Source organism: Plectropomus leopardus, chromosome 12 (assembly GCF_026936395.1).
Source record: "Plectropomus leopardus strain MGB_pleo_1.0 chromosome 12, ASM2693639v1, whole genome shotgun sequence".
NCBI lineage: Eukaryota > Metazoa > Chordata > Actinopteri > Perciformes > Serranidae > Plectropomus > Plectropomus leopardus.
The window spans coordinates 6,783,777-6,810,000 of NC_142187.1; the positions used below are offsets into that span (position 1 = coordinate 6,783,777).

Below are 26,224 nucleotides of genomic sequence, written 5' to 3' on the forward strand. Positions count from 1 at the left end.
CCTGAGATATTGTGTCAGAGGGATGAACCAGAGAAGGTCACAGTGACCTTGACCTTTGACCACTAAAATCTAATCACTTCATCATTGAGTCCAAGTGGATGTTTGTGCCAAATTTAAGGAAACTCCCTCAAGGCACTGTTGAGATATAGCATTCGTAAGAATGGGACAGACAGACAGGCCCAAAACAAATTGTAAAAATACCAGTAAAATATGAACAAAAGTAAAATACCAGCAGAGATTCATAAAAAATAGAGACACAAATAATGGACAACATGCAAGCAGTTCAGGGTCGAAAAGTTCTGATAGCTTTGAGATTATTTAAGCATTAGGAATAATGGTCTTTGCTCAAAAACTTTGAAAAGCCCCTTCAGAAATCAGTTTCAATGTGACTCACATTTCTAAAACACACCAAATGTTTATAGACATCTACCAGCTCTAGCTAGCATGACACACGGGATTTCAGTGATTAATAGTAGCTAGAGGTGGTACAAGTACTCAACCAGAAAATTCTGTGCAGAAATGATACCCAAACCCAGGTTGTATCCATGTCTTTTAGACCTAGACTAAAATATAACTAAATCAAAAGCCAACTCTATGCTAAACAAAGCAGAAGAACTCTAATCAGACCAGACTAAGTTAGCTCCTTTAGGTGGAGATGACTTTTGTGTGTACGAGACCATTACAAAGCAGAATGGTTTAAGAGCACGGATGCCCTCTAGTGCAAACCTTATAGAATTAGATGCCTACAATGCATATAAAAGCATGTCTAACATGAAAAAGTTCTTCTGTGATCAAAAACTAAATACCTATATCTGAATGTGCCAAAAGATTATTAACCATTGCAACCAAAATGGACTTTGCACACCTGTTGGTGACTTTCTTTTTTATATTTTTGGGGGATGAAATACGATAATGCATTTTCCATCAAAAGCCATAAGTCCCCAAGAATAAGCATGAATTGAACCAGCATAAATTAGCAGTAAAGATCTCGGTATCTGTCAGTTATGAAAGTGTATTTAGCTCAATGGTTCGCAAAAAGACGGCTGGCTCACCAGATTGTTTGTTTAGCTAGCGAGCAAACCAATATCTTAACACAAAAAATGGATTAGATTGTTGTGCACTGCTGTGAGACTGCCAAGTCATACGTTTAACAACAGTCTTAGATATTGCTGCCAAAGGGTGTGATGGGTAATATGAAAGGCTTTTACTGGCAACAAAGCTGAATTGAAAGCCACACCCTGAAGGCAATTTACTGCAGTATAACTATAAAGCATAAATGGGACTCTATAAGTTTATAGTGACCCTCATTGTATTTTATCCCCCTTTGTGTCACTATTAAATTCCCATACAAAAAAGGGACTCATTCTGCTGTCATATTTTATCTCCATCTACAACTTACTATGGAATTACTATACTGCACTTCATTCTGTTGAACTGTCATGAAGGGGTAAGCAGAGCTTGCAATGTAGCATAAAAACTAGAAATACCGCCTTGTCGTTATATGCCGCTGTGAACCTGTCAGGTTTAAGTTACAGTTTACATGCATGTCAGAAAAACCATGGATGCTTCACTCACATCTACCTCGCAGCAGCACAGAATATACAATCTATATAATCAGCACAGTTTCAGGGTGTACACCCAAGCTTATTGTCACCAAATTCCATACCTGACCAAATGTCCCCCCTTGTGTTCATAAGCTATGACATTGAGTAATAGCCAGAAAAGTGCTTTTGCAAAACATTACAATGCCATAGTGAAGCTGACCTTTGACCTTCTAAAAAATTCTCACTTTATTATTTTATCCTAATAGACATTTGTGTGAAAATTTGTCACGATTAGTATATACATTTTTTGAGTTTTGGCAAAAAAAAACATGTTTTTTGAGGTCATGGTGACCTTTACCTTTGACCCTTAAATTCAAACCAGTACATTCTTGAGTCAAGAGGATGTTTGTGCCAAATCTGATGAAATTCCCTTAAGGCCTTCTTCAAATATAGTGTTCACAAAATGAGACAGACCCAAGGTCACAGTGACCTTGACCTTTGGCCACCAAATTCTAAAAAGTTCATCGTTGACTCAAAGTGAATGTTTGTGCTAAATATTAAGATATTCCCCCCATCTTTTCTTGAGATATCGCGTTCATGAGAATGTCACAGACAAGGTCACAGTGACCTGGACCTTTGACCACCAAATTCTACTCAGTTTATCATTGACTCAAAGTAAATGTTTATGCCAAATTTGAACAAGTGTCCTCTCAAGACATCATGCTCACAAGGATGAGATGGATGCTAGGTCAATATGACCATCACCTTTCACCTATGACCAACAAAATCTAATCAAGTCAAGTCAAGTCAAGTCAATTTTATTTATAGAGCCGATTATCACAAAACATAGTTTGCCTCAGAGGGCTTTACAGTGTACAACATCCCTCTGCCCTTAGAACCTTAGATCATCCTTGAGTCCATGTGAACGTTTTTGCCAAAATTGAAAAAAAAAAGAAAAAAAAAGTCCATAAATGTGCTTTTGAGATATCGCACTTACAAGAATAGAAAGGACAGACAATCAAAAAACATATAATGCCCTTGGCCATGGCTATCGGTGCGGCGGCATAAAACATCAACATCAGGAGAGAGAGAAAAAGAGAGAAAGAAATGCAAAGATGGGCAACAGACTGAAAAAAAATGTCTTCTAGGCTATCAGACATTAAATGTTGTGATTCTCTAAATGTTTTTTCAGAGAACTTGGGACCCTTAAAATTCTCAAGTAGAAATGTAATAATATATTTGCCTCTGGTGTTTTCATTTCCTCCCTCTGTGAACATCTCTCCTTAGTTAGGTCCATGACTAATGCATTCTTTTGCAAATTGCTACTTATTTAAATGACAGCTAGTAGTAGTAATTCATCACATAAAGGAGGTGAATACTTTGAGGTATTCTTGCTTGCAGCACTTGACTCGATACAGAGACGGAGTGCTCTGTGATCACAATTTTAAGGGCACAAAAGTTATCACATTTAACACAGAAAAGTGACTTACCTGATTATACTTCAGGTCATCAGTAGGTGACACGTAAGCTCCTCTGTGCAGCGTGGAAGAGCCACTGGAGATTTGACCTGCAGAGACATAGAGGATGAGGACCTCAGGTGAATGCATGCTCTGAGGCATTTGCTCAGGTACTACGGTGAAGGTAGAGGAGTGTGGGTAGGCTGTCAGCGTTATCAGGTGGACGTGAAACATTTCTCATTAAGAGTAAGAATTAAAATGACAATGAATGATGATGATTAAGGAGAACTTTGGAACTTTCCCCATATAGCTACTGTCAATGTGTGAAAAGTGTCTGCAAACATTACATCATTGAACACTCAAACCATATAGTAGACTTTGTTTGTCTTACAAACACTTACAGTAACATATACTGTGAGTTCATATCACTGACAGAAGCTGACACTTAATAAGTTTGACAATTTTGGGAGAATTCTTCTTTGCTGACCGTTAAGATAAGATTGCTCCCACTCTTATGTCTGCACACTAAGTAAGAAGGTACTGCTAACAGCTGATTAGCTTATCTTAGCAGAAATACTGGAAACAAGGGCCAACAGCTAGTACTGGCTCTGACCAAAGGTAACAAAATCCACCTACAAACATTTGTAATACAGTGCTGCAGGAATGAGACCTGAATGGCCAAAATGAGTTAGCATCTTTGCACTTCTGGTTTTCTCATTCTAAAGTCGATGGGTCTTTGGTTAGATGCCTGTAATAAGGTCTGTGGTTCACATAAGCTTAAGAGACGTTCATGTTTTGTTCCATGACATAAAGTACGTCAGCAAATACTTCAATTTTAGAAGTGAGAGAGTCACTAGATAGACTACAGAGGTTGTTGAAAATGGAAACAAATGTACACACTGGTCTGCCCTTACAGCCTTTTGTGTTCATACTCTAACTTGTAGTTTCATCAATTTTTTGTATTTTCTAATTGTGGTTAACTTGGAAACTAAGTGGTGGTGACACTGAAGTCATGCAACAGTGGTGTAGTATAAAATATTTGATACTTAAATTAACCTATTTCTTTGCAATTTCCAGAATTCAATGGAAAAATCCCATAAGCTTTTTGTCAAGGTATTCAGGGTGATGCTAACTTCCAGGCCGGCCTGCAAAAAAACATCATCCCTGCACCACTCTTTTCATACACTCTATCTTTTTTGTATCTTGTTTGATAGATTTGTAATAATAAAAAACAAGAGAGAATAAAAATAAATAAATAAATAAATAAATTAATTAATTAATAATAATAATAATAACAATTGTATTGTATTTGTATAGTTCCTTTAAAAATAGGGTGTACAAAACACTATGACAGGTAAAGCAAGAGCAGGGTACTCAAAAAGCAATATAACAACAGAAAGCCAAATAGCAAGGCCAAACAACAAACGAAGGCAAGACAAATTAATTTTGTAAACAGATACAAATAAAAGAAATAAAACAATAAAAAGATGATTAAAGCAATAAAAAGGATGATATCTTGTGAAAGCAAATTTAAAAATGTGTCTGAAGAAGAGATTTAAGTTAAACTAATTATCTGGCTCCGGCTTCATATTTTCTGTACAGATACTATGAGTGGTATTGATTTTGTTATTTAAGTGTCAGCAAGAAAACAATTAAGCGTATTTATCAAAATGTGGAATTTTTCTTTTAATATTGAAATTCCTACACTCACATGTGGTTGCTATTTGTTCTAAAGCTACAAAGTGAGCTGAAAACACAAAGCTTTACAGGTGTTTAAGTATCGGACACAAAGTGTGGAATTCCTACCCATCATGGCGTCCTTTCGGGACGTGTGTTCGCCCTTGTTGCCATGGTAACTGGCATTGCCAGTCGACTCATAGTCTGCCTTCCTCTCCTTCAGCGCCATCATCTCCCTGGGGGAAGCAGGGGCGCTTGCTACACACAAACACACACAAACAATGGGGGCATCTTTAACCTTCAATCCATCATGAAGGCATTATCAGTACACCTGTGGATTCATGGAGGAGACAACAGAAAGGATAACTATTCATATCACACTGGAGTCCCTTCACGGCAGAAAGGCCAGAGTGATTTTCCAAGCATCACAGATTTTGTATTTACCTCAACAAAGGCACAACACACTGAGGCTTCACTGCGTGTAATATTTCCTCTAACCATCACCCTGAAATGAGTCAAAAATGGGGGGCGCTGGGTGCTGTTTGTTTTGCAGCTCTGTGGGTATTGTGCCATTCTTCAGAAATCTAGCTTTTTGACCAGGGTGTGATTTCAAAGAGGTAAATATTGAGTCATATCTCCTCCCTGAATTTGCTCTACTCTTGCTTCTGTCTTCTCTCTTCTTCTTTTTGTCTGGCTGCAGGCCCATCTTTCTCTGCACCTGTATTTACTACATGTACACAATTCATCTTGAACTCCCGCTGGCCTTTTAATTTATGTCTGTGTTTATTTATATCCCCCAAAAATCCCCATAAAATTGAAAAAGTATCACAGACAGTTAGAAAGAAATTCTGAGCTGACAGGGGGACGGTGGGATCAGATGCAAAGATAATGAGTTAGATCTGGTTAGCCATGTTGGAGGAAACCTGGCTATTGATTCTGTGCCATATGGTTCGGTTGCATTTCCTCTAATATTCAAATCATTATCAACAGCCTTTCACATAGAAGCTGCTGGCTATGATGGAGACCGCCAGCCTGTTTGTAGGGCTGCATCTGTCGCTTTGTCTCTTTTCTGTATAACACTTAGCATTGATCCACACACTCATTAATGCTAATATCACCAGTCTATTGTAATATCGGCACCTACACGGCCAATTATCCTCTGCCTGCTGCTACTCCTACAGCGGTAAACAACTCTTGCGGGAATGTACACTTTCCTAAGGCTTTTTATGAAAGGTTTCTTTTGTATGTGAAAAATTGCCACAGCAGTGAAATTAAACAAATGGCTTGACGGACCATCTGCTTGCACAATTGTAAACTGAGAAACAAAATAAAAAAATTAATTTCCAAACCAAAGTGTTTATCATTTTGCCACTGTTGGGTGACAGCCTCATAAATCCACTTCTGGTGATTTTTTAAAAATGCGGCCCAATGAGAACCATTCAAATGCTCTCGCACAGTACAGTAAATTCAAATTGGTTTGAATTATGCATTGGCTAGCATGTACAGAACAATATATCTCCACAGTGGAGGCTTTTTAAAAATCATACCAGTCTTTCAGGGTCGTGAAATATGATGGAATACAACTTGTGTGAAAATACAATTATTGCAGAAATGATGCTATAGCCTATAGCCCAGTGATACTCAACTTATGGCCCGTCGACCCTTTTGTTATTCACAATGAAAATAAATTGATTCACACTGGGATTCTGTGTATACTTTGAATGTAAATTAGGTGCCAGAGTGCATAAAAAAGCCATAGACCGTTGGAGGTCTGATCACCCTCTTACATTATTACATTAGGAGAATAAAATGTCAAGCTACATCGCATTTGATAAAATCTATTACAATATAAGACGTAAGAGTTGGGATTTATTTTAAAAATATGGAAACAGCATATAGATTTCATGACAATAAGCTTCATGTACCTCTGGTTGATATGCTGTCTAATGATGCATTTGTTGTTTGTGGCCACATATATTTAATGTTTAGCTTCCAAGTGCATATTGATATATCGATATGGCACAACTGCCTCGTTGTCAGTTGTCAAACAAGTCATATAAATGTTTTTTTTCCCTGCCACAGTTTTTCTAAATTCATTTTTTAACTTAAAGAAAAGTTTATTCTATTCATTTGGTCTCTTACTTATTAAAGACTATTACTTACACCATAGGGTGTAGGATGGATGTGGAGGGTAGAGCTTGAGTGGGCAGAGAAGTATAAAGAACTTTCATTTGTTTATCTTTGTAAAACAAAATATAACACCGAAAAATAAGCAACACAGCACAAGTCTGAAATGAATGTTGCAGGGTTGCAGAATTAGTAGTTCTTTTAATGGCACAGCACTTTGTAATGTTGATTTTGATAAGTGTTATATAAATTAACTTTATTATTATTATCATTGTTAAATCACTTCTTAAAACCTATTTTTATAGATTTGCTTTTACGTGATGTGATTTTTTAAATTTTCTATTTATTTATTTTTTATTTTTTTAAATTTATGTTCCATTTCCTTTTATTTGTTGCTTTATTGTTTTTATTGCTTCTGTTGTTGTTGTTTTTGGTCTATTTCTTTGTTTATTTTAGATTGACATTTTATGTCTCGCATCTTGCATTATTTGACCTTTGGTTTGCTTGTGTTGAAAGGACTGTTTGGTTTTCTGTTGTAGTATCGCCGTCTAAGAATCCCATTTCTGCTTTGCTTCGTTTGTCAAAGCACTTTGTAAACTCTGTTTTTAAAGGTGCTATATAAGTAAAGTTACATTACATCCAAGCTACAGCGGCACAAAAAAATAAAATATGCAGATAGAGAAATTAAATGCACGTTGTGTTTGCCTAATTAAGAGGAATATAATAAATGCACTTCATTATCATGTCTTGCATGTACAGAAAAAGTCCAAGAAAAAAGTCAAATGAGTCAGTGTTAAGTTTTTGAAAAGATTCCTCTCATGTTGGAAGGGTCTTTAAAAATGAGAAACTTAATTAGTGGAGAAGAGGGGGCAAGCTTCCCTCGCATTAATGAAGGATGCTGTTGCAAAAATAGGTTTTTAAAATCCATCACTGATGCAACCTGAGAGAATGAAAAAAAACTTTATGCACTGTGGCTCTTTCTGTAGCAGCCCTATAATGTTTTAAAAGTTGTAAGTTAGGTATTCCATATTTGGAAAGGACAGTGTAACATTTTGATCATATTCCACACATGAATGCAGGATGACTGATTGTTGGCTTTACTGTCCAACTGTCAGTGTCAGAGGCTTTTAGGCCCCGAGAGAAACACGGATCACATTTTTCTCCTACTTTTTAAGTTCCAAGATGTCCTGAATCCAAAAATACCCAAGCCTGGAAACGCTCATATTAGTCAAACCCTAATTTCGACAACGCAAGGGCAGAAAACTTTCTTTAGGAGGCACCGTGCAAGGATTTTACCTGACAGCAGATTTATTTGTCAGTGGCCGCCGTAGTGTGAAGGTTAAAGAAGACTTCAGGTCGTATAGAGCCGGGTTTGTTTGACTGGACCGCACTGATGGAAAGATTGATGGAGGACAAAAGGAAAGACAGAAAAGAGGGGGTGCTGGGTTGACTCACCTGATCGATTGTTGGGTGAGGTCCGTACAGGAGAGATGGACGGGGTACGAGAGGAGGAATAAGGTCGCTGTCTGTCTCTCTCTATCGTGGAGGACGAGCCGACAAAATGGTACTGGGAATAGCCATCCTGAGGAAGAGAAGAAAGGGGAGGGAGCAAAAAAAGGGGAGAGGAGATAGTGAGAGCTAAAACACTGTAAAAATATCAACTCTAAAAACAAGAAAAAAAGCAATAAAGTTGGAGAAAATATAAATACTAAAAAAAATACTAAATTTTTTTGTCACAGGTAAAAATATCTCACCTCAAAGAACCACAGATACCCCGTTGACACAGAGACAGGTGCATAATATAACTTATAATTCTATTATAGATGCTAAATCACAATACTTTCCATTTAAATTCTATCCAAGATATTGTTCATGAGAAAAATGCTTTTCATTTGGGGGGTGGAAGTGGCTCAAAACTGCCACTTCTGTAAAGTGAAATTGAAGACATGTCGCATCTTTCTTGGTTTTGTCGTAAGTGGTGACATTTTGAATGACCCTGAAAAAATGGCTCTACAGTTCCTATTGTTAATAAATGTGCCCTCAAAAAATAATACTTGGTCAAATAAGAAATGGATGTCCAAGGATTTTAAATACAGTTATTGATTGGGTAAGAGACTTACTTTTGAACGTTTTACATTTCCTAATATTATTTCTTTTTTTGAAACACTGTTTTAGGTTAGAGGGCATTATTGCAAATAGTAAGGGAACAATAAAAGACTATGCTGGAAAATGGAATATCTTATGTTTAGAAGACTGATGATCATGATGACTTTGTTTTTGTTTTTGTTCTTTAGGAATAGTGTCTTTGTCTCTGTATTGTTTTTGTTTTGATTTTGTTGTTTTTTAACTCATTTTGTGGCATTTGTTTGTGGCATATTGAGGATTTGTGATGTTTTGGTAATATGGTGCATCTGTATATTGTTTTAATGGTCTAAATATAATAAAAACATAAATCAATTAAAAAAAAAAGAACCACAGATATCTGAAATTAGTGCGACCAAACTAAAAATAAACTCGTCTGTCTAGATACAAGATTTAAGAGTTATACTCTCAATATGAAGAATAAATTAGCAAATGCTAGTGCCATTGTCTAAATAAATAAAAGAATAAGGCTATATGTTTGGGAAATGTATCTTAAAACCAGCACAGCTACACTAAACAAAAAAGCTGCAAACAGCTTAAAACAAATCATAAAATTGGCCCCACAAAAAACAATATATTGCTTTGATTTAAGATATTTAATCTTACTTAGACTTCAGTTTTTGCAGTGATAGTATCATCCTGACTTAGTTTTCAGTGTTAATACAGCCGGAGCACATTCACACTTTACCTTCTTGTAGAGGCTGCGGAGGTCTCTGTATTGCCACATGCTGTTCAGGACTTGAGATGCCGCCTTCACCACTTTGGGACTATGTCTGGGAATTCAGCAGAGGAAAAAAACATACAGTATAAAGCCTGACTGTCATTCATTTTGTTTTGTACTGATAGGAGCTATGAAAACATCTAAATGCACCAGAACAAAGACACAGACATAAAGCAGAGACACTAAACCAGTATGTAAAGCTCTGCCTGTCTGCGAAGAAGAAAGACGACCAAAGATACAAAATGAGAACATCTTCTTTATCTCCTCAAATATGGAACTTGAATTGTACTGAGGCCAAATTGCATTATTGCTTGGTTGATTGATTGATTGGCCAATATTTCATTCTGCGTCCTCCAGGGTTCAACTCAGCTGACTAATGGCTGCAGGTTTAATTGGCTCATATGGCCTTATCAGCCGCCTTGCAAATTAAACTTTATTTCTTCAAGTCATTTTGGTAAACGTTATTGTTTTGGAATATGCAACTGCATATCATGCCCTTTCAGTGATGCAATGTAGAGAACTTCAAAAAACCCTCTTTGAAGAACAAGAATTCAAAAGAAAAAAACATGTTTATCTATGGATTTACACCCTCAGTCATAGGTGGATTTATGACACAATGGGGCCCTGGGCTCAACGTCTCTTAAAAAAACAGTGAAATAACCTTTGAATTATAAGAGAAATTAGTTTTAGCCTATTATTATTCACTAAAAAGTCTGCCTTTTGAATATGATAAAAATAAAGGTGAGATTCTCCGTTGCACTGCATTTTTCCCCCATATCACAGAGAAGCATATAACTGAAAATTTTCACACCAAACCTTAAAGCCAGTATAAAGCTGCAACCCTATAGCTGCATGTCACCCCTCCTGCCCCCACCCTCCCAAATATTTCTTGTTCGTCTCTACAATCAACTCTCAAAAATAGGCAAAAATGCCAAAAAAGGCAGGTGTGCAGGTAAACAGACATCTGACTGGCCAAACTTTCTTTTTTTGACTGTTTTGACTGCTGACTCATAGCTCTAAAACAAGCACACAGCCCCTCGCCCTCCTCCCGCCTCCGCCCCATGTCTCTGCTGCATGATCTCTCTCTGTTTTCACCACACTCACCGTCGAACCTTTTCTCATTTCACCTTCTTGTCCACTGGACTCTTGGCCTACTCCCAATCAGCCCTCTTATGTTGATGCCTAAATACCTCTTTCTTCACGCCCCCCTCTCCACACTGTTTTCTACCTGCATGCTCTATGTGCTTTGATCATGAGCAAATAAACAAATGTATGCTTCTTACAGAACAGCAGGCGGCCTGATAAGCAGTAATATGTGTACGTCCCATAATCAACATTTGGAAATATGGAGACAATTAAATAAAGATTATCTCCAGTCCAGCAGCTGTCTGAGACACGGTGACTCTGTGATTTGAGTGCTGATGTGGGATGTTTCTCACAACACAGAATTAAGCTCAATAGCATCACAGAGATTCAAATTCTAGTGTTTGCAGTTTGGGAAAAAAAGCTAATAATTATGGATACATTTTGAATGAATTCATCAACTACAAGGTACTATGATGCAATATCAAGGATGCACATGTTCTTGTCTGTTAATGCTTGCTAAGCCTATTTCCACCTTCTCATCGTTCTACATTCCCTTCTTCTTTCTTCCACCTGACGTCACCTTCTCATTCGGCTTACTTGTCTCCTTTGCTGCGGGCAATGCCAATGAGCTTCTCGATGCCGCCGGCGTCCCTCAGGGCCTTGGTGTTCTCCATGTTCTTAGTGATGACCTCGTGCAGCGCACAGCAGATAGCCGTGATGGTGTCGTCCGACATGGTCTTCCCCACCAGGACACTGCTGTTGGTGCTTCCTCCACCTCCTCCGCCCCCGCCGCTGCTGTTGTTGTTGTTGCTGCCCCCGGGCAAGCGGTGCACCAGGTCCCTCATGGCGTATTTACCTGTGGGCATGATGGTTAAGAGTGACAGGATGGGGTTGATGTGGAATAATGTTGGTTAGGGGGTTTGGAAGTGGAACGGAGAAGGGAAAGATGAAACAGGAATGAAGAATATGCCATTTAAGCTTGTGTTATGCTAACTTTGATCAAAAGTAGGCTACAGAAAAAAAATATACACTGACTCAGTAATTTTTGGACAATCCCTAAGTCAATCGTGGTCTCTGCTCTTTCCCATTTCTTACCTGAAAAACCTATAAAAGCTAAAACTGCCAGCTACCAGTCAGAAAATAAGGCCTGTGGGGCTGTCAGACAATAATGCTGACTTGACCACGTGATCCATCACTGACTGACTACATTTCCCATGACAGCCCAGTGCTCCTGTCAGGCAATGTTGTCCATGCTGACCTGTGCCCCTCACTCTGATTGGGTCATCACCCTGGGTGATGGGGGTAGAGCAACACCATCGCCTACAGACAGCTCACATCTACACTTTTTTTCCTGTTGTAAAAACCCTGCTGGTGCATGAAGCAGCTAGACTCAAGATCCGTTTTTTTTTTCTTTTTTAATAAGAAGTGTTTTTATAAATCACAAACCAAATACTTAACAAGTACGAATGTGCGGGAGGCTTACGGGTCGCATCTAAACACTGGTGTGCAGATACAGCGAGCTCTCGGTCTTATGTGAGCACGCACATGTCAACGCAGCATGTCAATAGGAGCTACAGGCTACAACAAGGCTAAAAACATAACCCCAGTGAGATTTTTTCAAAACAACTTGGCCCACTGGGGCTTCAGGACACTTGAGTACTTCGGATGAGCAGTATGGAAACATTTTGTGGTTTTATTATGTATTTTTTTTTATGTTTGAATCCTGGTCACCATTTGCTTCAATTGTTTGGGAGATGAGTGCAATGCCTTTTCCCCTTGAAACTCCAGCAGTATTTTATGGACTATAAAACTTCACCAGACTTTCCATCAGCACGAGGGTGAGTAGATAATGACTGAATTTTAATTTTTGGGTGAACTATCCCTATAAGGATACGAGAGAGAGCGCAAAAGTGCAGCCAGTATCAATACTGAAGTAAAATAAGCATTGACACCATTTCAAATATGAAGAATTAATATGTATTAATAAATCGATATTTCTGACAACACTTTTCTTTTTCAACCTGCTCAAAAAAATCTCTTATATAATATAATTAAGATATTATATAATATCTTAATTGCATAATCGCAATATGCAACAGTGTGATATCACCCTCTCCAAACATGTTCATTGCACTTTTTGTCATCTCAATGATGTTAAAACAATATATTGTGCAGCCCTCACCTTAGAAAAACCTGGATCAACATCAGTTTTCTTGTGCTGTGTTGAGATGCCTTTTACAAACTATTAAACCCCTGAAAACTGAGCAAGTTGGTTTGATTTCTTTTAGAGACATGAGAAAAAAATGACCTGCAGTTTGTAAGAAACTAATAAAAGGTGACAAGAAAATGACCTAAAAAATCAATTTTTTTAAACAGAACATTTTTAAAGTACTAGGGAAAAATGTCCATAAAACTATATGTAAAATTAGTGTAACCATATTTTTTAAATTATGTTACAGAAAAAATGTATACATATATAATATATGTATGTATATATCTATCTATCTATCTATCTATCTATCTATCTATCTATCTATCTATCTATATATATATATATATATATACATATATATATATATATATATATATATATATATATATACATATATATATATTTTTTTCAGGTAATTTCCCAGTTACTTTTTGTTTATGTATTTATTTTTTTTTACTAATTTCCTGGCAATTTTAGGACCATGTTCTAAAAAAACATGTTCCCTCCAAATAGGAATTAATAAGTTATTCACACATATAAACATGCTTATTACAGTCAGAACAGCTTACTTTAACTATTACAATATACTATTGTCAACATTTACATTATTACTGAGATACAAACAGTGAAAGTGAAGCAGTTAATTGAGTTTGTAACACTGCAGCAATAAATCAACAGTTGTCTCACAGCAGACCTGTCTGTGCACTCAGCATTGATAGCTCCTGATGAAAGCTCTGAGGAGGCTATGACACAATATGCTGTGTCTCTAATGCATTTTCATCATGTCAACACAACAGTGAGTGAGGGCAGGACAATGTGTCCCATCAGAATATACGTGCATGCCCCGTGGCAGTGGGATATAAGATTAACATCACAACCTACATACTCTACACACATGAATGGCTGCATTCACATACATAGACAGTGTACACACTGACACAGACAGCTTAGCTCAGAGCCTCAAGCATCAGGCAGAGAAAAAGTAAGGAGGCATGTGGTTGTTGCTATGGAGACCGGCAGAAAAGCAGGGTTTACTGCAGACATCACCGGGTCTCCAAAGGAAGATCGAGCATCAAACCATCAGTCAGAGCAACAATGCTGCTTAAAGTCAACTTTCTCTATATCTGCATAAATACAAACACTATAAAGACATGCATCTCAATTCTTGTCACAGAGATATCGTCAACCCCATTGCCAGTCAGCCAGTCCTAACAGCAGTAAGCCTCTACACAAGAGACATTTTAAAAGCTCCTTTTAAAAGTATTATTGCTAAACATCTCTACTTAACTAAGTATCATATTCAATATAAAAGCAAGTGAGTGATTCTGCAAGTGGACGAAGATAACTGCACTTGTTTTCAGTGCCATTATCTTCAATTAAGGCTGAATTATGCACTTTACTCCACTGCTATAAAAAATGGCACAATTCTTGAATAATTTGCTTTGGAAATGGCTGTATGCATTAACCCTTTGGAACCTGGATCAGCGTCACTTTTTGTGCTGCATTTAGACGCCTTTCACAGGTATTTAAACCTTTGAACACTGAGCTAATTGGCTTGATTTCTTTCAACCTGGAAAAAAGGCATTGAGCAACTTGACAAGAAATGCCCTGCAAATTGCATACATTCGTGGAATTAGGATTGTTTTTCATATGCGAAGATATTGTGTCATTTTTTCTTAAGTTGCCCAGTTGCTCATTGCCTTCTTCCCATGATTTTGAAAGAAATCAAGCCTATTTGCTCAGGTTTCAAAGGGTTAATCTATTGGCAGAGTCTTATTCAACCTTTTTCAAGACCGCCCTTATAATTTCACTTTTTGTTTACTGTGATTTAACTACTCACCAATGAGCTCCTTGTTCCTAATGTCCAAAGCCATGTTTCTCAGCGCGGTGGCCACAGCACACACCACACGGTCGTTGTCTATCCTCAGTAACTCCACCAGGATGGGGAGGCCCTTCTCCTTACGCACGGCCGCCCGGATATACACCGACCACTGGGCAGAATGACAGAGGGAAGGAAGGGTTTTGAGGTGGACAGAGAGGGTGTATTTGCAGTGTTTGCATGCTCTGGACTCTGTATATCATGGTGCATTGAGATTCAATACTAATTGCAAGCCCCTTACTCATTGTATCCTGTATGCTCAGGTTGGGTGGCTTTCTTTAAAACTGCATAGACTTTTTTCATTGGCATTCTCTTCAAAGCTGTTCTTGGCCTTGCTTAAAACATAAACATGATGCACATCCTTACGTCCGCTATTTTTCACCAGCCAGCTGGTTAAGCTGTAAGGATAATACAGGCCGGTCTTACAAAATTTCAGCTGAGGATCATTAGGTCGAGAATTACATTTTTGTTAATTGTCTTTTCTGCATGGAGACATACAGACGCTTTCAAAGCGAGAATCGCAATGTATCTAAGAATTGATTTTAGGGTGGGAGGAAAGGGCACATGATGTGGCTAAAAGCTTTAGAAACACCATGTATAATATATTTTTTGAAAAATGGATGGTGCCGTGTTTATTAGCATTTCTATTTAAAAAGAAAAGGCATCTGTCAAGGATGATTTTTTAAAAAGAAACAAAGAAACCCTATCAAATTAACTGATAAACAAATAAAAATCATTGAGGCTAACAACAAATAAACACTTTTAATCTTATCATCAGAGAGTCCTTGGTATGATGCATATTGTTATCTGTAACATACTGATAAGATACTTTTATTATGACGATATGCATTTTTTTCTGACTTGAATGTTGGTTTCAGAGAGACGTGTACCCAACGGAACTCATGCATGAGGGAATTTCAAAGAGCCAGTAAGTAAGGTTTGCTATCCCACAGTACAATATGACCAGAATATGGGGTGGCTGTAGAGGTTGTTATTTCAGAGAGATTTCTCACTTTCAGAGCACTCAGGATCCCTCTGGAACTTCAACACTCTCCTGCAGATGCCCTTTAGTATCACAGCAATATAGGCACAGTCCTCACCTTCCAGCTGCCAGCAGCTAGGTTCTGCAGAGCCCCAGCTGCTCCCTCCAGGGTGTCTGGGTTGGAGCACTCAGACAGCAGTGTGAGGTAGGGCTTGACGATGGTGGGGTGCCACAACATCTGGATGCCTTTCGGGGGCTCCGCCAAGTCTGGAAATGGGCCGACGCCGTCCCACTGCGGAAGATGAGACATAATTCAGAATAGAAAAGCATTTTGAATTCTGTGTGAGGCAAGGTTTGACAGTGGTAGGGTGCCAGCATGGTCCCCTCAGGCAGAAACAGGGAGAGGGAGAGGGGGAGAGAGAGAGAGAGAGAGAGAGAGAGAGAGAGAGAGAGAGAGAGAGAGAGAGAGATTTACTATTCATAAGCAGGGTATAAATAGGGTGGCATTCATCTATTTGTGCATTTGTTTTTTCTATCTCCTCTGTAATTGAAATCTGACATTTCCGCCTGCATTGATGATGCATTTTGAAAAATACACACACATACAGTATATCAATAATAACTGTGGAAGCTTTGGCTCCTGAATGAAGGAGATTTCTCAGTGACACTGCCGTATAATTCACACAGATCATTGGTACTGACATCTGACTGACGTGCAGATGAGTGGGTGCATTGAGGGGTGGAAAAAGTCATTTGAACCAAAAAGTAATCATTAGATGCTGCCTTAGACTACATATTAGACTTGTTGTAATATGAACCCCTCTTTTCTTTGGAAACACACAGTGCAGTGCTTAACTAGCTGGCTACAACTGTTAAAATCTGCAAGTGACATTTGTTTTTTGATTATTATTTTTTTTGACGCCACTGCCTGAATTTAAGAACCCATTCTTTGAAATATGACCAAGAATTATGAGTGGTAAATCTGCCACCTTTATGATTTTTAACTGCATATGTCCCATGTTAGAATGAAAGGCTTGGCAGCAACAGTTTCAAAAGAGATTGGGACTTAAGCCCTGTCTACACTAGTACAGATATTTCTGAAAACTGGTATTTTCAACCACATTTTGGCCTCTCACTGGCATTCAAACAGAGCTTCAAGTCATTAAAACAAACAGCCTCTAAACTGAGATTTATACTGCCTAGACTGTACCCTATAATGTACCTTATGCTGCTCCCGATGCATTACCCTGACATGCACCATTAGAAATGTATTTAATGTCATGGTGATGCAGACCTCCTTTATTTGCTTTTATTTTACAGATGAGAAACAATAAATTGACAATAAAGCCCCTACAAAACATCATTTTAAGTCTTGTGTGTGATTTATACGAGTAGACAACAAGTCGACTACCCGCTAGGCTACTTTATGCAATGTAAAATGCCATAGGCTTGTGCTAATAACATTGGCATGTTGTACAGTGGTCCCTCGTTTATCGCGGGAGTTACATTCTAAAAATAACCCGCAATAGGCAAAGTAGTAGTCAGCATTATTTTTTACAATAATACAATTTACAATTTTTTTTTATTATAGATGTTTTAAAACTGTACATTTGGCAAGCTGAATGCATTCTGTACTCTACAGGAGACACGGCACGGAGGAGATTGATTGACAATGGTCTACAGTCCCTTAGCCAATCAGGACGCAGAACACAATGCGCTGTGTAAAAAAAAAAAAAAAAAAAAGCATGCAAAATTGCACAAAAAAAAATCGGCGAAACTGCGAGGCCGCGAAAGGTGTACCGTGTTATAGCGAGGGACCACTGTATATGAGGGGAAATTGTGTCTATAATAGATAATTTTCTCTTTGAACCTTGTGAGTTATAATGGAGGAAAATTGTGTACTTTCATTTCATATTGTTGCTGTTAAGCCATGTTTTTGTGTGTTTTAGGTGTGTTAGCTGTTAATCAAACTTGTCTGAGATGTAATGACTTCTTTACATCTTAACTCAGTATTGCTGCACCCCCCCCCCCAAAGATCTGCATAGGCCTCAGCTTTGTCCAATATCATTCGGTTCACCCGTGAAATTTAGAGAGAAATGCTGCAATCCCAATTCCAAAAAAGTTGGCATGCTGTATAAAACGCAAGTGAAAAATAATTTGCAAATCCTTATTGACTTATATTCAATCAAATACAGTGCAAAGATAATTTTTTTTTAAATTCAGTTTTGTGATCCTTTGTAGGTCTACTTCTTGTCTTTTATACTATCAATCCATATGTTTGTCTTGTATACAAAATCATATTATCGCCCCTCCATCTGCAATGACGTAATCTCACATGTCTGGTGAGGCTCTGTCACACTGCCAACAGGCTGTATTAAAAAAAGAAAAACGTCTTGTTTTCCTTTGCTTCCCTTTGTTGTCTTTGACCTTATTATTCTACGACTTCCTTCTTCCTGTCTCCTCTCTCATCCTTTTGTGTCTACTAGCTCCTTTAACCCTAACTTTCGTCTCCCTTTATATCTCCTCTCTCCATCAACACATCCTTGCCTCCTCTCGTCTCCTCTCCTCATTCTCTCTCTCTAATTACCCCACAGTCGATAGAGTTTTGCCCTCTCCAACAAGCTCCCCAATTGCTACTTCATGGTAATCACCCACAGCTGCGCTGGAGTGGAGACAGACAGATAGTGGGAAGAGACAGGGGATGGAGGGGCTACGTATAATCATTACGGTGAGGGTATGATTTGTCCCTTTACAATGTGATCCAGGGTTAGTTTTAGGATCCCTCATCTTCCTGGTATCTGCCTGGATATGCAAAAAAATCCTTGAGGGTTCAACTGGAAAAAAGGAAGTTAAAGGCCTGCCTCATCACTAAAATCTCCCTTTTCTGTCATTTCCAAAAATGAAAGGGGGTTAAAAAGCATGCAGGGCTAATGAGCAATTCACCCTCCCCTGATCCACCGGAAGTGTTGGGTTTTTCAATCCCTACAGCTTCACCAGAACTTGTAAAAGATGTCTCCCACTCAACCAGAATGTGATGCTGATTGCTTATTAACATGACAAGAGGTTAGAGCCTACTCCAAGGCAGCCGCATGGTTTCTGCCAATTCTACAACTAAAAGAGCACTAATTTTTTAACTAACCGGAGGATAACACTCTTCCTGTTGGCAACAGATGGACAGACCAAGGAAATTTAGAAAGAAATTCTACAACCATGATTCCAAAGAAGTTGGGATCCTGCGTAAAACGCAAATAAAAACAAAATGCAATGATTTCCAAATTTGTTTTGACCTAAATTCAATTGAATAGAGTACAAAGAGAAGATATTTGTTCAAAATGATAAACTTCATTGTCTTTTTTTAGAAATATGCACTCATTCTGTATTTGATGCCTGCAACATGTTCCAAAAAAGTTGGGACAGAGTCATGTTTACCACTGTGTTACATCACCTTTTTTTCAACAACACACTCAGTAAGCATTTGAACTGAGTACCCAATTGTTTTAAAGTTTTAAAAGAGAAATCCTATTCCATTCTTGCTTTTTATACTGCTTCAGTTGCCCAGCAGTTCAGGTTCTCTCTTGTCGTATTTTGCATCTAGACTGCAAGCAGGCCGGTCTGGTATCTGCGATCTTTTACTTCGAAGCCATGCTGTACAAACACGTGCAGAATGTGGCTTGGCATGTTGCTCCAAAACTGTATGTACCCTTTATCAATAAGGGAGCCTTCACAGCCATGTGATTTACCCATGACACCCCATACCATCACAGATGCTGGCTTTTGATGTTTTGTGCAACTTTTCCAGTCCTTTGTTGCCCCTGACCCAAGATTTTTGTAACGTGTTGCAAGCATCACATTTAGAATAAGTTCACATTTACAATGAAACGCTAATGTTTATTAGTTTGAAAATTAATATCTTGTCTTTATACTGTGTTCAATTGAAAAAAGTCTAAATGGATTTGCGAATCATTGCATTCTGTTTTAATTTACATTTTGCACAGCATCCCAACCTTTTTGGTGTTTTGATACCACAGGTAGTAAGTCAATTTGTAGGTAATGCTATAGTCTCCCGATTTTGCTGTGTGAAAACCTTTAGCCTATATTGGTGACGTTGCATAGAATAACAAAAGGCATTGAATTAAGAACATGCACATTTGCATCACACCATCAAGCTCTTTCATATGTAGCTGGGAGTCACCTTATTTTGCAGACGTGCCCCTGAATAATCCAGGTGGTAGGTGAATACCAGTGGTTGACGTGGAAAAACAACTCCAGCTCAAACATCATGAATATCAAAGAAAGCCGTGTTGCATTCATAAATATTAATTTGAGACTAGAGATAATGTGTGAACTAAGGATGAACTGAGCAAATGTTCCTGAACTAGAAACACCACAGGGCTGCCTTACAAAATGAGACACTGAATCCTCCATTTGGTAATGAAAGAAAAGAAACAAACAAATGATGACACCTGTGACACAAGACCGATAACAAATGATATAAAGAAAGCAGATTATGGTTGGGATAGTGTCTTAGAAAACACACACTGGATGCTCTACAATAAAGGCAAAAGATGTCAACCTCTCTGGACTGTTATTATGTCTTATTGTTTTCCTTTTATTATCCTGGCGGGGACATCTGACAGGAAATACTAACCAATAAAGTCACAGGATTAAACCAATGAGGGCATGCATTATATACTTTGTGTGTAAATGTAGATTTTTATGTGGTCACTGGCCATAAAAACATAATTAATACAACACAAACACAGTACAGCAACCTTTAGACCCTGTTCTGAACCCTCTGTTTCCAACATTATTTTCTACTTTGCCTACAAGATGACGTCAGCTCAATACACTGCTACATCTAGCTGCATGTTAACGCATGGAAAGCTGTAATCTTGGTTGTAGATGCTCATTTCTCTCAGATTTTGGATCATACACTGTGTGGAATGTGTCTGGAACCAACTGAAAATGTGTTTATCCACTATTTTAACAGGAGAAAGTGCAGCTATACACAGTCATTTCCCAACTGCAAGTACACTGCTACATGTAGCTTCATGCTAACGCCACAGAAATCTGTAAACTTGGTTGCTTTTACAGTCATTCCTCGGTTGTAATGATGGTGATGAGATACTAAAATCCAAAAGACCTGGAAAAGCTGGCAAATCAGAGCAGAATGGGCTTTTCTGGACTCAAAGAAACAGGCACTAAAACTGAGCCTTCTTAGACAGATGTTGAATATGATATAATGGGTCCCATTTAGTTCACAGATTGGACAGATGCTAAGTATAGCTAGCTAACAGCATAAGCCAATTCTGTGTGTCTTTGTGAACAGATACAACATCAACAGCTACATTAGCACTGCTCTCTATGAATGCCTTAAAAAAACAGGCCCTGATCTGCTTTTAATACAAGCAAGCAGAGGGCAACAGCATTCAGCTAAGACTAAACACACTACATTAGCTTATCTGGATATTCAGAGGACTGCTCAGAGACATTACACAAGGATGAATCCACCAGAATATTAACTGCATGGATCTGCAGTACTTTATGAACACCCAGCCTTTACAAGAACCACACTGAATCTTTAGGCTGAGGCTGCTAAACCGTTTTACATCACATAAAGCACAAGCAATGAGTTTTTGGCTGAGTCAAGCTAGGAGCAAAAAAAAAGGGAAAAAGAAAGAACAAATATTCCCCGGATCAAGTTTTCAGTTTTCCTACCTGGTCATGTCCCTTCTTTTTCTTTTTCTTTTTGCCCCAGCATCCGGAACTCTCTGCATCCTTCCCGCCGGTGTCACATAACAGCCCGTCCAGCTCCTCCGACCCCCCCTGTTGGCTGTGAGACGTCTCTGCAGCCAGACGGTACGACAAGTTCCTCAGGATGCACACACAGTTCTCTACAGTCTGGTGGGAGACAAAAAGAAAAGGATGGGGAAGAAGTATGCAGAGAGAATGAGACAGACATGAAGGAGGGACAGATGGCAATCAGGCAAACAGACAAACACACACTCCAAATCATTCTGTAGACACATATTAACACAGACACACACACTTCTATGAACATACTGTGCAGTAGACTGTATTATATAAGCTATATGGACATAGACAAACACAGACACACACACAGACACAGACACAGACACAGACACACACACACACACACACACACGCACACTAATCCTATTGTTATGAGTGGCTATGCAGTCAACAGTCACAGACTTTGATCTTGTGAAGGCTTTTTAAGGATTAAAAACTTCACATCTTGTGAAGTGCCTCCGTTAAACACACATGCCCACACACACGCAGACACACACACACACACACACACACACACACACACACTCACACTGTCCACAGAGCCAGACACTCTTTACACATTAAACTCACATCTTCTATATGCATGCAGCACATATGCAAGTGCATGCACATAAACAGATACGCATGTTTGCTCATAGGCTCACGTAAAGATAACACACACACACACACAAACACAAACACAAACACACACACACACACGCGCACACGCACACACACACACACACACGCGCACACGCACACACACACACACAAACACAAACACAAACACACACGCTAATGATGCTTCTGTCACTGGCCATCTGGGTTGGTTAGTAAATGGTGCATTGTAAAAAATGATAATTCTACAAGCTTGGTATTTCATACTATATATTTGTATATAACAAGGTAATATGTTTTGCTTCAGCCTTTCGGGGGGGTTCTCCACCAGAAAATGTTGAGTGTCAAACAAATTTCCTGCATTCTGGTGAATTTTAAGCATCAATGTGTTCATTTTCTGTATCAATCTATGGTGTAAATGTCTTAATTTAGTCAAAGTTAAAGTCCTCTGCTACTTTCTCGTATCAGTTTGGGGAGATAAAAATACACATATTCAAAATATTAACCCTCTGAACTCTGCAATAGAAATGGTCCACCAGTCTCTACGTTAGTATTTTTGCTTACTGTGATGAGATGTGCTCATTTTTATGAGCAGAGTGCAAAGGTGTTGTGTTACATTCATTGTTCCTTTCTCTGGCGCCACTGCACGTTTTCGCATGATTTGTACCACACAATGTAGCGCAATGGTGACATTATGAGTGTATTCAATGACACTAAAGACAGAGGACTTAGCTTTCTGTAGCAAAAATAAAGCATGAATGATCATAATGTTGTTTTTTTTTAATGATTTAAGATCGATATAAGCAGTAGGGAGGGGAAAGGGGTGGGAGGGGTAAGGAAGACTGAAACCTTAGCTTTCTGCTGCAGAAAGTAAGAATGTTGTGGGTCTTATGGCTCTGATTTCAGATCTATTTAAACAGGACCATGCAAACAACAATCTCCCACGGCTGTGTTTTAAACTGTTTTTTTAAAGGGTTGTTATTCTGCATTCTGATAATTTTTTTATGCAACAATTTGTGAAATTTCTGCATCAATTTATGACGTAAATGTCCTCGATTTAGTCAAAATAAAAGCCCTCTGCTACTTTCATTTTTTACTGGGCAAGACAAATACGCATGTTCTAAATCTTCAGGGGAGCCCAGCTAGCAGGGAAAGTTCCAACTACATTGGCTAACATTACCTAAAGGTTGCAATAATGTTTTAAAGAAAACAAGTTTATCTAATGTTCAAAGAATGCTTAAAGGATGTTTATTATTTCAAATAATTTTCCTGTAAGGTTTGCTGACTAAGACGTAACATTTGAACTGCAACATTCTGAGGATGTTTTGGTGATATTAAGAGGTGACAGATCATAAAATGTGCTGTTGCAAACCATTCCCAAAATGTTGGAACAAAGGAAGAACATTTTCAAAGAAACATTCACAACATGCTATTGAGTCCTGAGATCAGATATTTTCTTATGGAATGTTCCTTTAATTTGATATGCTAACAAAGAAAAAACAACATTTTTACATTTTATCATCAAAATGTTAAAATGTCGTTAAAACATTTTTAACGTTTTGATGATGTTTATGGAGAATGTTACCCAAACTTTCAGAAGAACGTACCATTTACACCATTCTCAGAACATTTTTAGAACTAAAAGTTGCTAGCTATGGAGGTTCCCCCTGTATCCCCCTCAAATCTATGCCTACGGTATTTAAACTTGTTAGCGTTATTCATTCTTTTTGTACATTGTTTGACATGTCTAATGATTGTAGTTTTTTGTTCAAGATATGATTCATTGCTTCGTGATATATATTCTTGAAATAAGTTATAATAAGATGTACTCATCATCTGATTCACATCTGTCAGTGCAGGGACCATAAATATCCATAAAAGCACTAAATGCTGCAGGTCTAAAAACAAAAGAATATAGTGTGTGGTTTGTGGCTTGCCGATATTAAGATACAAACCACAGCCAAACAATTTATATAGATTAATTTGCATATACAGAGTATGCAAATGGTCTGCAAAGACACCGATAAGGCATTTGCATTCAACTCATGTAAATTCATGTAAATTATAAATATTCTTTAAATAGTAATCATCACGAAACATGTTTACAGAGCATAAATAACCATTTATATTTGCGTTCTTGGATAGTAATACACACACACACTCTCTGATGTTTTATATCATTGTGTGCATGTGTGTTCATTTTATATTCAGGTGTTTTCGTGTGTGCAGTTGGTTATGTGTTTGAGAGTTACCTTGCTGTCGATCTCACTGCTCCCCAGAGCGGTCTGGATGACGTAGAGAAGCGCGTCTGTCAGGCCCTCGCACTCCCTCATCCGCCTACGGGCTTCCTCACCTGCTGAACTCACATTCCTGTTACGCGCACACACACACACACACACACACACACACACACACACACACAAACACATACACCTCATCAATGAAAAGTCAAACTGAAAACTGAGCATGCAGCACAGGTCCAGAATATCATAAACACACAACCTGAATCGCCCAGTAGTTTCACACCACTTTACGTGATACTGCACATGTATTTGTGTCTGAGTGACACACAGGAGAGCGAGCCTGAGTGTAATGCCCTTTAAATGTCAGACTATTAAAGATGGCTCGGAGATGCTCGTGCCCTCAGTGTCAGTGAGAAATGGCAGCCAGTTTCCAAAACTCCATTAGGTGGATTTGTTTTCCCGGGTTCTTAATAACAATCTTCACCATTTTAGTCTAAAACTAATCTGTGGCACGGGGCATGTTGTTACACAGCTGTGCTGTTATACATTATGCATTTGCTTATCTTAACTGTGTTAATGCCTAAATGCTCAATTTGGTCTTAAATTGGCTTTAGTGCTATTAGGATTGTAGAACACCAGCTATGTCAGTAAGCCTTCTGACTGCAAATGAATGCTAATGTTGCTCCATGTCCATCTTAAAGGAAAACTGCAGTTTTTTACAACCTGGAGCCAATATTCCCATGTGTTTGTGTCTAAGTGAGTGGTTAAAACAACAGTTTTTTAAAATTGATCCAGTATTGAGTGAGACTACTGCAATTGGCAATGGTGAAACAGGCTGCAATGTAACCACTCTGGTAATGTTTGCACCATCAATTAGTGGCTGTGTCCAACAAAGCCTTTTTTTTTTTCTCTTCAGCTAAAAATGCCAAGCTCTCCTCAGGAAAAACGCCCAGCTGGGAGCGTGTGAGAGTGCTTTGGAGGCGCAGAGTTTTTTCGGCTGAGAAGCTTTGACTGCATCTAATTGCTATGATACGGAATACCTGCGTGAGTAAATGTGTCGGAACAAGGTAGAGCATGCTTTGGAAGAGGGAAGGGCTGAAGGAAGAAGAGAGGACAGACTCCCCAATGAGTTCATGAGAGGAAGCATATACAGTATATTAACATATTTCTCCTCCAATATTATTGTTGTTGTTGTTGTTGTTGTTGTTGTTGTTGTTGTTCAGCACTTGTTCATGTAAGATGTGATGGTTTGTCCTCGTGGTATTACTCCTCCATCATTAATGAACGGCCAAAGTAAAAGCAACAAGTGCGGTGTTTTTACCCAAGGTTGAAATTTTTCAACTCTGGGTGCACTGAAAAAAATGCAATTGTTCTTTCCACTCAGACACTGAGTGTCACTTAGACACAAACACGTAGGAAAATGGGGCCTGGGTTGGAAAATACCAAAGTTACACTAAATAGGCAACTGCTTGCTATGCCTTATTAACTTAATTAGGCAATAGATAAAGAGTGTGTGTGTGTGTGTGTGTGTGTGTGTGTGTGTGTGTGTGTGTGTGACATTCAGCTTGTTGTGGACATGGCATAAACACAAACAATGTGAAAATGTAAAAAGCACTTAAATTATACTTTTAAACCACTTTATGTGCTTCTTTCTTTCACATGTCTCTTTTATTTTAGATACCACCTGTTAATGGATTCAATTAAATTAACCTCAGTCAATTTGGCATAATTAATCCCTCTGAA

The 26,224-nt window shown here is 38.4% G+C and overlaps 1 protein-coding gene across 10 annotated transcripts in view; it reads right to left on the reverse strand.

The window, feature by feature from the left end:
* ctnnd2b (catenin (cadherin-associated protein), delta 2b) overlaps positions 1 to 26,224 on the reverse strand; it is a 198,381-nt gene that overhangs the window by 3,720 nt on the left and 168,437 nt on the right. For 6 of the 10 annotated variants that reach the window (XM_088085331.1, XM_088085330.1, XM_088085335.1 and 3 more), the window contains 9 exons: positions 24,491 to 24,608; positions 21,546 to 21,728; positions 15,946 to 16,119; positions 14,807 to 14,957; positions 11,352 to 11,610; positions 9,636 to 9,729; positions 8,261 to 8,387; positions 4,808 to 4,936; positions 3,035 to 3,111 (listed from right to left, as the gene is read on the reverse strand). In XM_088085331.1, the coding sequence (XP_087941457.1) occupies positions 3,035 to 3,111; positions 4,808 to 4,936; positions 8,261 to 8,387; positions 9,636 to 9,729; positions 11,352 to 11,610; positions 14,807 to 14,957; positions 15,946 to 16,119; positions 21,546 to 21,728; positions 24,491 to 24,608 (1,312 nt within the window). The remainder of the gene's footprint in view (positions 1 to 3,034; positions 3,112 to 4,807; positions 4,937 to 8,260; positions 8,388 to 9,635; positions 9,730 to 11,351; positions 11,611 to 14,806; positions 14,958 to 15,945; positions 16,120 to 21,545; positions 21,729 to 24,490; positions 24,609 to 26,224) is intronic. The other 4 variants (XM_088085340.1, XM_088085334.1, XM_088085332.1 and 1 more) reach the window with 1 other exon arrangement.